This window comes from Trichoplusia ni, chromosome 16 (genome assembly GCF_003590095.1).
Source record: "Trichoplusia ni isolate ovarian cell line Hi5 chromosome 16, tn1, whole genome shotgun sequence".
In the NCBI taxonomy this organism is placed as follows: Eukaryota; Metazoa; Arthropoda; class Insecta; order Lepidoptera; family Noctuidae; genus Trichoplusia; species Trichoplusia ni.
This window is the reverse complement of record NC_039493.1, coordinates 5,842,254-5,857,364: the sequence shown is the minus strand read 5'-3', so window position 1 is coordinate 5,857,364 and position 15,111 is coordinate 5,842,254. Positions and strand designations below refer to the sequence as shown.

Below are 15,111 nucleotides of genomic sequence, written 5' to 3'. Positions count from 1 at the left end.
TATGTCAAGTCGAGAGTGAAGTGACACTTGTATGACGTCACTTGTTGTCATTCATTAACTAGAAGTGATTCACCTATTTTGAGGTTAAGTATCCATATTTTTATTGTGACATAACTTATATGGTTTTATGTAAAGGTTAAATTAATGAATTTTGCTCTATCTCAGTCCAGCTACCTGGTTTTGTTTTATGCAAAAACTGGAACGTACATATTTGTCAGTTAAACAAATTGAAATAAGTAACAATAAATACTGTCTGCTCTTAAAACATCATTGGGTGTTATTTCAGGTGTGACTTGAATTTTAATATAGGGAAAATGTAAGCTGATCTGTCTGGAGCAGCTTCGTAAAAAATACTTTTGACCTCACACGGATAGTCTTACAAGGCGCCGCTGTCAATTTTTAATTACACGCAAATGTGAAATGTTACTTATTGCTTGTATTGAATTATAGCTCTTATTGTAACTGCAGAACGACTATAGTAGTCTGCACAGTAATTCGCGCCAGGTGGCTAAAAAATGAATAAAAAGACAAGAATCGATATTTCATTTTTCGAATGCCATTTAAATCCGTTCGGATACACCCATGAAAAAAATATAGGCCGTCACGTCAGTCGCGTGCGCGAATCGATCATAGTAACTGAATCTCTGTGATGTATCACACGCGGTTGCGTTCCTAACCGGTGTTAGCAGCACTATTATCGGAACCTACTTCTACTACATTAATACTCAGTAGCGTTTCAGTCAATTGACTATACATTAGCGATTACAACTAGTAATTACAGCTAATAACTCATTTAGTACGACACCAGAGTGATGTTTTACACACACAGCGTTATGAAACGCCAGACAATTAGTAGTAATACGCATTTCCGATCGCGTTAAAAAGCTATAAATATCTGAACAACGAGACTTTAATTTATGTGTGGAATCCAGTCGGACACATTTCAGTGTTATTATTTTGTTAGGAGAACCAATGGGGCGATAGACATGCCAATTTGCTGGGAAATTTCCTTTCTTGTTTATCGATAATGCTAGCCTGTAGTTTGCAGTTTTTGTGATAAGAAACGAGAATTCAAGTAGTAGTATTGTAGCTTCAAAATTCTTGTAATTGTGTTCCCATTGTATTTATATTTAATTTTGATTCTCTTATACCAAATTTACCGTGTAATGAAACGTAAGAAACGCAAGTCAATGAATGCGGTTTGTCCGCAGAAATGGCGCCGCCTTTCTGTCACCGTCTCTTAAAATATCGGAAAAGACGAGTTCTTATGCAGGCTGCAGAGAAAATGCGTTCCTGATAAAAATAACTCGTATTGAATGTGGCCTGTAATCAAGAGTTGCGCAAACTGCAAATTATTACTTTATTTTTTCTCGATAATGTATGTGATTCTGAATGCACGTTTCTTATGGCATACGATATCTGATTCTGAATGGCTTTCGCGTTCTTTTATAAATACTTTGGAATTACAGCTTCATTGAATATTTCAGCATTTGACCACACCTGAAGAACTTGTCTGATAATGTCAGACAAGATAATTTGTAAAATTGTGTGACTAATTCAAAATGAGAATGTGAATTTTAACAAAAGAAATTATATTGCGTACTCGCAATTAAAGAGAAAGAAAGCAGCCAAACAATAAAAATCAGAAAATTGTGATTAGTAAAAACCAGCTATCACCTATCAAGCTGACAAAAGAGTTTGGCGTCAATTTATGTTTGTAATAATTCTAAATTGCAATTCGGCAAAAAAATAAAACAAAATCCCCCTTTAAATGTATCAAATGAATTTCGAAGCGAATTATATAAACGGTGCTGTACGTATAAAATGATTTGACGTAAACGAAAATATCCAGTACAGAGATTTAAAATAAAATTAGTTTCTTAAAATAATTGTTCTCGAATCTTCTGCCGTACATTGCTGCTAAATGCGACCTCGTTTTAAATTGTACTAGCGAGATGTCAGGGATGCCTAACAATTTGCTACAACGTATTTGATATATTGTTCTGACCGTCACCTATAGAGGTGACGGTCAGGTGACGGTCATGCGCAAACCACTTGTGCATAGGCACAAGTGGTTTGCGCATGACGATGATAGTTAACCTCTCATTGTCTCATAAAAGCTTTGAATTAGTTTGAAGTACTTTGAAGGCTTATGACCGGACAATCATAAACGGTGACTCAAATGTTATCACTGTAGAAGATAACATCAGGTGTTGAATGGTTGTGACTAACCTTCTTGATAACGAAGAGAGATGAAGGTTTCCTACTGACCAGGTAGCAGCATAGCATTATGAGAAGTACTTAAAAATATTCTAAAATAAAAACATACGATTTCTAAACATGGCTACAAGATCTGGCTGTAAAAACAATTCGTTTGCAGCTGCATTGGTGTTCCATTTTAAGAAGACAAACAATTGACAATCGCTGTCTATTCTTAGGCACGTCAAATCAATAAATGGAGATGCATAAAATCCCCAACTATCTTATCAACGAGGTGTAAACTAAATTGGTGTGTTCGTGTGTTTACACGCTTGTTGCAACGTGACTGTCTCCGAGGAGACCGCCTGATTACTATAATCGATTATCGATACGTAGTAGTGATCTTTCGTGGCATCATAATAATAATTGTACTTTGAAATGTTTGATATGACTTAGTCGAAAAGAGGTTGATGTTTTTGAAAAGAAGGTTATGGACTCTTTCCTTTGACTTATAACAATTGAGAATGCTGTAAGGTTCCTTTTAGATACCAGTCTGCCCAACAGGGCTGAATACAACGGTTATCGAGTAGAAGCCAATGATAAAATTTTCAAGTTCGATGTAAGTTACTTGTTAAAACCTAATAGATACTGATCAGAGACTCGAGTTGCGTACCATAACGTATTTACTCCACACTTTTCCGCATTATATAAAAATTGCTACATTCCATTGACGTACACCCTTAATGAATCACGCAGACATGTCCAATCGATTTCGTAGATTACTAAAATTAATCGATTTACTTTTATCTTCCAAATCTGTTATGAGTGAGTTTATAAATGCGTAATCGATTTACAAGTGTTATGTCGACGAACTTTCGGACGGCGTGATTGTCTCACATGGCTTTACATGTGGTTGTCCTTCTATCTCGTTACTGATAGACAGAGGAGGCGTCGTTATTCCTTATCGATACGAATCAATTAGTATCGATGTAGACATCATTATCTTTATAGTTCGGATTACTTTATAATTCGAAAACACGAGGTTGGGTATGTGTTTCGTCGCAGGAACTTCTGTCGCACTGTTGTTAATACGAAGATTATTGTTTTTAATGAATCTGTTGTGTTAACCTTTTTTTTCGGAGAACGTCTACTGTAGCCTAAGCATCAGACTGTAGCCTATAGCTAAAAAAAGATGAAGATAAGTACGAATATTACAAAATTCTCAACATTTAATTTGTAAAGAAGAGAGCTAGAAGATCTCATTTATCATGGTGTTGTATGTATCTCGTTACCTCTGTTTCAAATTACTAAAGAATGATTTAAAGCAGTAATAAATAAGTCTTAACCCAGAGGTGCGTGTAACTTCTTGAATAATTGAATAGTAAATGGCAATGCATCTTCGTAGCTATTAGATACCTTTGCGTGTAATGGATCTTTCATTTATTCCGTTTTATGCAGAACATCTTTTGTCTAGGTCTTTTGAAGAACCTAAGTTTCTTGCAAAACGATTTTCGCAATGTCTATCGTGTTTTGCGATGATCCGCTGTATTTTTAAATTTCATTGAATGCTGGCCTTGCACAAAGAGCAAAGATTCATAAGACGAAAGTCCTCTTTATCGTTACAGGATTTCCTGGAATTTAGTACCCTGTGTTCAATAATTGCAATGTCCTTGGCAGTACCAGTACCACACGACTAGACTTCGCGTCTCAGGTGCGAACCTTGTTATCAAACAGTTATATTGTTTAAATCGGTAATTCATCGGGTTGTTTGAAACGTGCTGCCAGTTCGATAATAAATGTTTCATAACAAAAAAATCGTGTGAAATATTGGCGAAAACTCTTTTATTGTTTTACGTCTCATCGTGGCACGATTTTGTTTGGTCTTCATCTACTCTAAAGGCGTTTTGTATCGAATTAACGAAATCTTGCTTTATATTTTGTGATTATGAGTAAAAAAATTACGTAACTTTCTGTTGAAAATACACACATCCCTGAAACAATGATAAATACACATAGCTAGGTATAAAATATACATATGCAACGTAGGTATTCTTGAGCCAACTACCGCGAGTGGGCAGTAGTTCCGTTCACAGATATTTCGTATTCAAATTACAAACAATTACTTATTTAATTGTATTGATAAATATTTACGAGTTATTATTGCTATCTCGTATTGCATATATCTAGCAATTCATGGAGGTTTATCGCAGAAGATATGTGAAAAATGTCGGCTATAGACATTTGAACGACAGACATTTGCTGTCTACTCAAACCAGACAGAAAATGTTGGATACAAGTCTACTTTATCTATGGTAGATAATTAAAAAATGTTCGTGGTTAGTTCTATTTATAAAATGTTGTTATTTAAGGTTAAAAATGTTTTAATCGTTTTTTTTTCTATGCTTTGATGCGTACGTCCGATAGTTTATATCCGGCTGTTTACGCTAAAGATAATATCCGGATACAGTTCATAAAAATATACATTATAAAAGGAGTTTTGTACTATTGATATAGACCAACTTAAATTCATTATAAGTTCTATAAGGTCACGAAATATTTGAAGTTTTCCTGATGCCTGAGATTCTAGGTTATTTCATAAGAAGTATTTTTGTGTTGCTGGTATTTTCTCAGATAGTTGATCTTTTATGATTGACGGGTTCCTGTAATTATTAGCAGAGACTTTCGTGATAGAATTAAAATGTAAATTTAGGGCATGAAGTATACTTTTATAGTTACTCCTACTTAAAATATGCAAAGGCCATTCATGAGAGAAGGGTCAAGTTTTTACAAATGCTCCATACAAATGATTATGATTAATGATGGCCGTGATTGACTCTGATTAGAATTTAATTAGAACTCCGAAGGTGAAATGAGGTTTTGCTCCACTCTATGCATATTAAAGAAGACTTCAATACATATTCATAGCATTAGAAACTAGTGAAAATATTTTAATTTAGGTACGTCATTGAGTGTGGAAATGACCTATTTTTTTCGCATACATAAATTTCACTGCACAGAATATTTTGTTGATATCATCTTGTGCATTTAATTTTAGATCATTGCAAAGCTTTATTTGTTTTAAAATAACCAAAATTTTACGACGCGCGACGTAGCATTGAAACTTGTAACAAAAATAAATATTTTTCCTTCATTTTCTTTTCTCTAATTTAATGTCGGTAACATAGTCAACGATTTTAATTCTGTCAATTGATAGTAACAAGCTATATTTATTGAAAACAAAAACTAATATAAATCCGTTGCATTGATAAACAATCGTGTGAGTGAACTTTGGTGACTGTTGCCAAGTTTTATAGTGCAATCACAGTAGATATATCGACTTCGTGTATTTATAGAATTATCTTTAAGATATAAGCTTTCGTCATTTGTCCTTCAAACATTTCAATAGTAAGAGTGAAAGTATATTTTCAACAAAAGTCTGTGGGCTTTTTGCCGAGTGTTACAAGTTACCAGGACAAAACGACAGAGCATGACGTGTCGCGGGTTCGATCCCTGCGTAGGACAAGCATTTGTGTGATAAATCCTTAGCATCTGAGCGTCTTTTGCGTGTGATTTGAATGTATTAGACAAGTTGCAGTTTCTATATTAGAAATTCCTAAATACAGTATACAAAAAAAACGTAACTGTCGGCAACAGCAACTGTTACACCATTTTGTATTAGTTGTGGACTTCATTATTATATGTACTTCGGCTATTATCGGTAAGTGATTTAGAGTAAAGACAATGACTGATTGCTTCTTATCTTCATAAAAACTATATTAAACACTCGTTGATTGATTATATTCGGTTAATAAGGGCAAAAGAAGCGAAGCGAAGCAAGGGAAAGCGCATTCAGTCACAAAAAATTACGAAAAGAAAATACTTTTAAAGTTCTTTCAAACGACATGTATGTATCATGTTTCAAGTGTTCAAAAGATCATATGAAAAAAAAACGCCAAAATGATTTTAACTTTTCCTATAAAAGTCAGCGATAAGAGTCCAATCACTCTTGGTATGCGTGTTTATACTGTTTCCGTGCTACCAGATCACAGAACTTATCAGGCATCAGAGGTTGACGATATATTTCACGAATATTCGTTCTCATGTAAAAATAATAACATTAAATATTAGTCGCGATCCCGCCGCGTCAGCTCATGATTAAGGACTCCCGTTGGGTCCAAAACTAGTCGGGCACCCCCGATAAATACGCGTGAGTAAACCGTTACATCATTTAATATTAAATTCGTTAAAATTGAACAAAGAGGTTATTTCATTAATCACTGACGTATAACTGAAATGTTACGGTATATGTCCAATTAGTATTAGTAATATATTGATCGTTCAATCAGTCAAATTTTTTCTCGAATAATATAGACAATGTAAAACGTGTATTGTTTCGTAAAAACCCATTGTCTTATCGATAGTTATGTAATTGTGATTGGACGATAAAACTATCATCCACAGTCTAAATTACAGCATTCGTTTTCGATCAAAAAGAAACAATTGAATTGTGACAAATATGAAGGAAATTTCTCGTTTTATACGTAGGTATCAATAAAAGAAGAGCAAGGCAGTGAAGAAATGAAGAAAATACGTGATACTGATTCCTTACAATGTTTGTTGTCCAACTAAAGCTAAAAGATTTTAGCATCCTTATAAAAGCAGTGCCTCTCAGTTCTTTCCTTCAGGATCAATTAAATTTTCTCACTATCATTTGTTGCAGACAAATCCAATAACCGCCCAACTCGATTCGATTCTCTTTTATGGAATGATTTCAGACTCTACTTAAATAACTCTACAAATACATTACGAAGCAAAAACTCGGAAGAAGCAACTAATCTCGTTACTATCCAATCAATAGCTAGTTAGACGATACATGGCGCAATATAGCCTTATTGTAAGGCCATTAGCAAATATCACAAGATTAGCATTGTATCTCAAATTAGAGTTGGTAGACAACCTCCATGATTTGACTTTGGTTTGAGGTCGAATCACAATAGTTGATAAGCCGTTAGCATAATACGTGATGCGAAAACTGTTGCGAATCGATGCAAAAAGTGCAGCGATCACGATGTTTCTAGAACTTAAATATGCTGGAAAGTTTTAATTGTCAGGGTAAATGTTAACGTTTTACTGAAGACTTATTTAGCACTAACAAAAGTTTAAGTCTGTATTGCACTAATTAAAGATAATAGGTCTAACGATTAAGCTCGAAAATAATAACATGCTGTGAGAATTTTGCGTAGATATACTTATTAGTATTGATTTGAAAAGGTCTTTCAGTAAACCCACTACTAACCCACTAGGAAGTCAATCTCTCAATCCACGGATAAAAGTTGTCAATTGTTTCAACATAGGAATCTTTTTCCGCGTACACCGTTATCATGTACCTCCACAGTTGGTCTAGATAAAAGTTTAAAATTTTCCTCCGCAATATTTCCATTAGAATTATTATTATTATTAAGTTTGCCCCAAAATATCTTTTAGAAGGAGAGAAAATGGATATTTTGCCACTGGAATTAAAAAAAAGATGCATAGTAGAAGATCTCAAGGAAGACAGAGAACTAGCATTTGAAAATACAATAAAGTCTCACAACTATAATAAAAAAAAATACGATCTAAAAAGAGAAGAATATACATTTAAAGTGGGTGATAGAGTATATGTAGAAAGTTATAAAGTTAATAATTATTATTGCGAATAATATTTACGTGGACTTGTTTGTTATAAGATAAATGGTTTTAAGCTTATTTTCATAAGATGTGCGTCAAACTTTGACGTTTTTGCGTAGATGAAAGAAAATGTTTATTAAGTTACTGAGATGAGGCGAAGTAGAATTGTTTCTAATTTCGTTAAGTGTATTAAAAGAATTATGAAAAGAATTTTGTGTATATGAGAAGGCTAATACTTACAAATTTCTCTTAGGTTCTTTAAAATAAGATCGTACTACCATGCATTGACAATATTATCAACAGCCAAACATTAAATAATTTGAAATATTTTATCGGCAATCAGAAGTGCAGACTGTAATACTCAATTAGATTAAAGTCATCGATAACATTGTACAGCCAATAATATACGTTATGCAATAAATCTCAAAAAAGTGTCATGTCTTGTCTAATCTATTTTTCATTGATCAACAAGAAAACATCTGTCATATGATGTAGATTGCAATAAAAAGAAAATATTGTGAAATATTTACAGAACTAGGAAAGCACGAGTTAAAAAAAAAATGAGTGACATTGTGAAGCCATGCAAAAAGGCTACTATTTAATTTAGTAACAGTTAGAAATACTCATCATCGGTATTAAAAAATAAACAACCACAATGAACAAAGCAATATACTGAATAAAGATTACGTTTCAAAAAGTTATAAAAATAAAATTATGTGTCTTAGACAAAAAACAGCTGACCGGTGTTAATGAATCATTTAAGTCAACAATATGCTGTTGTACCGACAGGTTACATCACTAGCACCTTGTGACGTAACCTTTGACATAATATTTACTTTATCAGTGCAATGACCACCTCCATACGCACTCATGGATCTTACAAACCTAAAATATATCTTATTTGAAGACGAATACAGTATGTTTTTGACTACTTACCCGTTGCCCAATTTTAATGGCTTCATTTATTTTGCGCTAATGCCAGTTCGTAGTTGACACTTTATGTCAATCATTAAAAAAATATTTTTTAAGAACGTTTGAACTTTATTTGAAGATGTTTATTTTTTAAACTTCCTGATTTTTTTTATTTGTTGTTGAAGACTAGGAAGTTATAATTTTAGGATGTCGATATACGGTATAATTTATTGAGAGGTTTGTACATCGTACATCTCGTTCAGGTCACGTGAAGTGATCGTTCGATGCCTGAAATACTCTATTATTCTATTTCCTATTGTTAATAGCGTGAGAACAGAAGGCACGAGCCCCTATTCAATGACCGATACCAAACCAACTATGCGTTCCAATTCAATCTTATGCGAATATTATAAAGGTGATTTTTGAATGTATTTCTTTCAGCTTCAGTTTGCAGACTACAATAACATGATCAGAAGGGTTATAAACAGAGCTGTGGACAGTGTTACGTGCCTGTCGACACGTTTTCAGTGCACGTATGCTATGTTTTGAGAGCTGGCAGTCTAACACCAGCTCTTGAAGAAAAACTCGTCGTTGTGGAAGCGAGATACCGCTATACATTGTGAGTACTCTGTCTCGCTTGTACAACTGCGACCGAAACTCTTTATGAGTTGATAGTAGACGTCTTGTATATCTGTCTCAATGTTGTAAAGGAGACGCGATTCAAATCCGACAATTCGTGCGAATTTAATTCTGCTGTTAAATTTGAGAGTTGTTGCTATGCGGTTTGTCTGAATATTCTTAGCTAAAATTAAACATGCTTGCTGCTTGCATAGGCTGAAGAGAATACAGCATAGGGAGCGTTAGAAATCTTCTTTGTAAATTGATTTTTGTTCGTGTAATGAAGGCCTTTTGCATTGGTGAAAGAAGGTCGATCTAGTCTATAGTCGGTGGCCATATTGAAAGTCTTTTTCTAAGATTACAGACTCTCAGAATCATACTAACATTCAAAGGAAAAGTCAATGAACTTTTGTGCTCGGAAAATCGAAACAATTTTCACCATGTAATAGAGAACGAAGTAAAAAAAAAAAAAAAATAGAGAACGCGACTTCCGAAAAACAGTGAACTGAAAACATACTTTGTTTGTTTTTTGTTACAAAAAAAAAACTAGACCAGTAATGTAACTAGATAATTTACTGTTTGTCTTGGCAGTTTATAGAACACGTTTTTTTATCAGTGTCATGTCAGAACGAGTAGTTTTGGTTTCATAATGTCATTATCAATGATCATGTGCCACTGATTGGCAAGTGATAGGCCATTCATAGTGACTTGTTTAAGTGTCATTTCCAAAAATAAATTCGGTAGAGTTTCCAGCTTTATCAGTGTGTTATGTCATACTAATTAATAATTATGTCATTTTATAAAAAAAAAGTTGACACATGTATTTGTGACGAGGAATTTCTGAAGTCATTTTGTCATCCTATTAATCAATAAATGATTTAATAGAAATAGTTTTAGTGCTGTTCGACTGAGATTTGTGATTTTAAGGTTTTCGATCTTCTTTATACAGATACTTTTTACTTTTCAAGTGCCAAGACGCTGTCAAACGGAAGTCTTTGGTACAAAAATATATATATTAAAATTTGTCTGCAAAAGCCGTCGCCGTCGGGTACTAATTTATTTTTAAGAAGAATGCTTCCTTAATCCTTGTTAACCAGTAGCAAAGCAAATGCAACTTCCGTGTATTTATAAATAAACCGGAACGTCGCTATTTTCCTGCATATTGTTTCATCACGACATTTACTCACCTAGTTACAAGCGCTCAGTTTCGCTATGTAACCGTAATTTCAAAAATATTTTCCATCCAGAACATCTGTTTATATGCTTATCAACGACAAGATAGTATCGCCAATAATCTATGTAACTGTCTATTTTATGACAAACAAGAGTTGTTTTTCATGAGTTTTAATAATAAACTTTGTAAATAAGATAAGTTAAGAACGGGACTTAAAAACAAGAAAATCTTAAAAAAATACTATTCTCTGTGATCAAAACTATACTATATTAACTTTCTTTTTATTAATCTTTGAAACATTTCTGTAAAATTTCGTTTCATTTCACAAATATAAGAATCTTTCTAGAACAAAGTCAAGAAGACAATAAGATCAAATTACAATAAGTTTTAACTACTGACCCACATAAAACACCAATACGATGACCAACATTGATAAATTGACTAGAATTCATATGCCCTCGATAACACCTACCAATAACATTATTTAACAGCTCATTGAAAGTGAAGAACTCCTTTTAACTATTGCATCAGTTAACATTCCTACATAAATTGTACAAGGTTCGAGAGAAACCTATTCTGTAAAGTAAGAAAATATGTATTAAAATAATTTAGTTTATTTTATTAAATAAGTTTTGCTTAGATCGCTACGTTTTCTTGTCTCCATTTCCTGGGCAAGCAATATTAGATAAGTATCTTAAATTTTATTAAAAGTTAAATCTTATTATTATGTCAAAATAATGAAAATTAATCTCTGAATGGGAAGAAAAAGAATTATAGGTATATGAAACGGTATAAGTGAAAAGTAAATAGGCTTGAATAGGTGAGTAAGCTTTGAAATCACATTAATTTATAATAGATGGTGATCTTCTAACATATTTTACATCTCCAGTATTTTCCATTACGTGGACACAATTTCCTGGGTATTGTTTCACTATATCCGCTTATCTTTGTGCTATTTATAAAATGAATGGCTAATTTGTCGCCATTTTATTTTTAAATCGCTAATGAAGTTGAAGGTCACAAGTTATACTAATTGCGTTCATATAACTTCGTACAATTTTATACAAGGCAGGTATTTATTTATTTTATTCTAAAATCTTTTATATCTATTTATTTTTTAATGTTAAATTATATTCTTCAAAATAAATTTTCGTTAATTAGATTAGGTACGTCATAATAACAATCTGTCAATATCCTATTTTTTGGCACAGACAACTTTCCTTAAAACTTAAAGCAAAATTTAGTGTGGTGATCAGAACAAAACCTATTAAGACCACAGACTTTTTGAACATCAGTGACATTGCACAGAATACCGTATCGGCCATCCTATACCGCTTCCTAAATCCTTTAGCAAGAAGAAAAGGCGCTACAAACTCGACAATTTTACATATTATACGTATATATAAAAAAAAACAAAAGACGCTTGTTATATGACTTGACCCTTGCGTTCCACCCTGCAATGCACATGACAGCATGTCATCACAATGTTGCAACAATGTAATTTAATACTTGCAACATTGTATTTATCTATTTCGTTAGCTTTCTAATAGAATGGCTACTAAATATCCGTGACATACAGACAGACACGGCCTCGGACAGACATCTAGATCCGTTCTAGTACCAATTATTTAAGGTTTTGAGATTATAAATAACTAATGAAAATGGAAATGTGTGTGTATATTTGTAAACTAAACGCCATATTAAAAAACTAACATCTGTGCAGCCATACTGTTGCAAAAATAAAAAACGAACGTCGAAATGTTGGTTTTTGCTTAGCAGAATATGAGATATATACTGAGAAATGAAGTTAAACTTGACGAAATAGGAATCGAACGTGTTAGTGGTTAACACGTGATTTGGATAAAAGAAAGACTTAATTAGAAATAGGACATAAGTATTAAGTTTCGTAAAATAATATATTCCAAAAGTGATTCATTTATTAGCACAGATGATTTACGTATAATATAGAGATCGTCATTAACAAGTTAAAACTACTGCAATTAGAGATTTTCTTTTACCGTTCTTAAAGGCTTTAAGATGAAATCTTGGAACATTGATGTAGAGACAAAAATACTGTGATAACATCAGATGACGTTCGTTTAGTTTTATCAGTAATTTATCATTGTACGTGTCATCTGAAACAATGATCAGTATCGTGACAAATACGCACTGAGATAATGTCTAGGGATTTACGAAAGTTAAGATGCTTTTTTCTCGAATTATCCAAGTATTGAATTCATTTTTTCCATAAAAATAGGGTATTGATCACAGCAGTCTAATATTATGATTCAACTTTTATTTTAAAACCTTTATGACAATTTGCAATCACCAAAAAGGTTGCAATAAACAAAAACTTAAAAATAAAATCGAATTTTCTTTTTTGTTTCTTTATACCAGCTTGTTTCGCATTAAGCTTAATTAGAATGCGTTGCGGTACTTTTTATTGTTTTCATAGGCGACACGTGAATATTGATAATATAACGATAATTTATGGCTAGATACTAATCGCTACAATTCGTTATGAAACTACGATGGCAAACCATATTAGTGATATTTTTCCAAGTCCTAGGTTTTTCGCTGAAATGCATACTATGTGATGTTTAGTATGAAAAATAAAAAAATGAAGATATTTAAATAAAAAAATAAACTACAAGCAAGTTAAGAATTCAGAAAAGAAGAGTTTCAACAGTTTCTGGTTATATGGAAGTATTTGTATTTCAATGAAATAAGCAGTATGCCTCTTAAAAGGTGAGTAACTATTTTGTTACTAACCAGTAGTGTAGAGTTTAAAGCTGTATTATTAAGACAAAGGCTGTACCAATGATCTGAAGTTATCTATCATGCTGAGACAGATCTGAAATCCTTTGTATCAAGTGTCAACGATAGTGTCGAGACTTTCGTATGAGTGACAGTTTTATCTATTGCTAACACGTACCTATGTATGTAACAATCGTGGTCTTGAATTGTGGAAAAATGTATTGTGTATGAATAATTGAATACATCTTTCAATTGTTTTTTTTGTGCTTATTATGAACTAAATGTTAAACAAAAACTTTTCATCGAAAGACTGTTATTCCACGTTGAAGTTCCAAGACAATTTGCAAAATACATCGAGTTATTCGACAAAACATTTGAAACCAATTCGGAAGAATGAAAAAAATATATTTCACGCTCGGAAAATTGTATCGACACTCGCTATCGCACGTAAGACACGACAATCGAAAATCACACGTAACCATATTTCAGACGGACGTCAAACAATATCCAGAGGAATCTCTAGCAGCTGCAGTTCCGTACAGCGTGGTAACTGGAGTATTTACACTTTTACTTACGAAAAAGTTGTTTAAACTAGAAATTCGTACAAACGCGGAAAAAGAAAGTCCGTACTCACACGTATGCCTTCGTCTCCTGCAGGCGGACCAGGCCCTGCTTGAAGAGGTCGTAGGCGACCTTGGAGTACTTGGTGGAGACCGCCAGCAGGTCGGGCTGGTACTCCACCTCCCGCTGCTTCTCCATGCTGTGGGGGTCCGTGACGATGTTGTGCTTCTTCTTCATCCTCTCGAGGGCCCGAGAGGTCTTCGGCATCGGCGCCGGCGCCACCGGGGGCGCGTCGATCACATCACGGGTACACATATTACACATCTTTCTGAACAAAATATCACGCTCAACGTCCACTGATCGTTTGACCGGCGCGAGCGCACGTCGAGTGTATAAGTCGACGAAATCGTATCCCCACCACTGTGACGCGAGGAGGTGTGCACCGCGAGCGCGGGCGCCCCTGATAACGCGAAATTGATTTAATTGAACACCTATCGCCGAGCGGATTATACCCATTTACGGTGTTAATTTATGTTAATATAAACAATAAAATATTGTGAATAATTGCTTATACAAATTACTGATAAGAAAGTCATAAAAAGAGTCGATATGAAATTGCATAAAAAATGTTAGTTGTCACTGATTTTATGTCTTTTCAATTTTATTTATTTGCATTTCATTTAAATCATTTAGACACTAAAAGAAGCTACCTTTTAACTGAAACTTATACAGAATAACAGTCACTCAAAGATGCTTAATGTTATAAAAGAAATAGTTGGTAAGATTAATACTTCGGAATTATCCATAACCAATGACATAACGTAACAATAGTCTAGTCTTTTCTCATAACTCATTTGTAAAATGGGAGGAAAAGTCGCATCTACTACATATTAAGCTACAATTTACATTGGACTTTGTAATTTACTCGTTACATTACAATAGTACGTTTATGGGAAAATTACAACACTGTTTTTCTTCACACTGATAACTCCACATTCTGAGTAAAAACACGAGTCATTTGTTTTTTAAATAGATTAAGGATCTAATAGGAATGGTGTAAACATATTATATCGGTGGAAAAGAATATTGTTAGTTATTAATTTTTTAAGTTGCATGAAGCTTATGGCCTGTACTATAATACGCGGGGCTGACGGTCGTTGAACGTGAACGTTACAAATTATAGTCGATCATAGTCCTCAAAAACCAGGTTCTGATTACAACTC

General features: G+C 33.4%; 1 protein-coding gene across 1 annotated transcript in view; it reads right to left on the bottom strand.

The window, feature by feature from the left end:
* The window catches only part of LOC113502226, a 30,937-nt gene extending 16,518 nt beyond the window's left edge, over positions 1-14,419 (bottom strand). The window contains exon 1 of the mRNA XM_026883716.1: positions 13,962-14,419. Coding sequence (XP_026739517.1) covers positions 13,962-14,404 — 443 coding nt within the window. The 5' untranslated portion in view covers positions 14,405-14,419. The remainder of the gene's footprint in view (positions 1-13,961) is intronic.
* Positions 14,420-15,111: the final 692 nt, after the last annotated feature.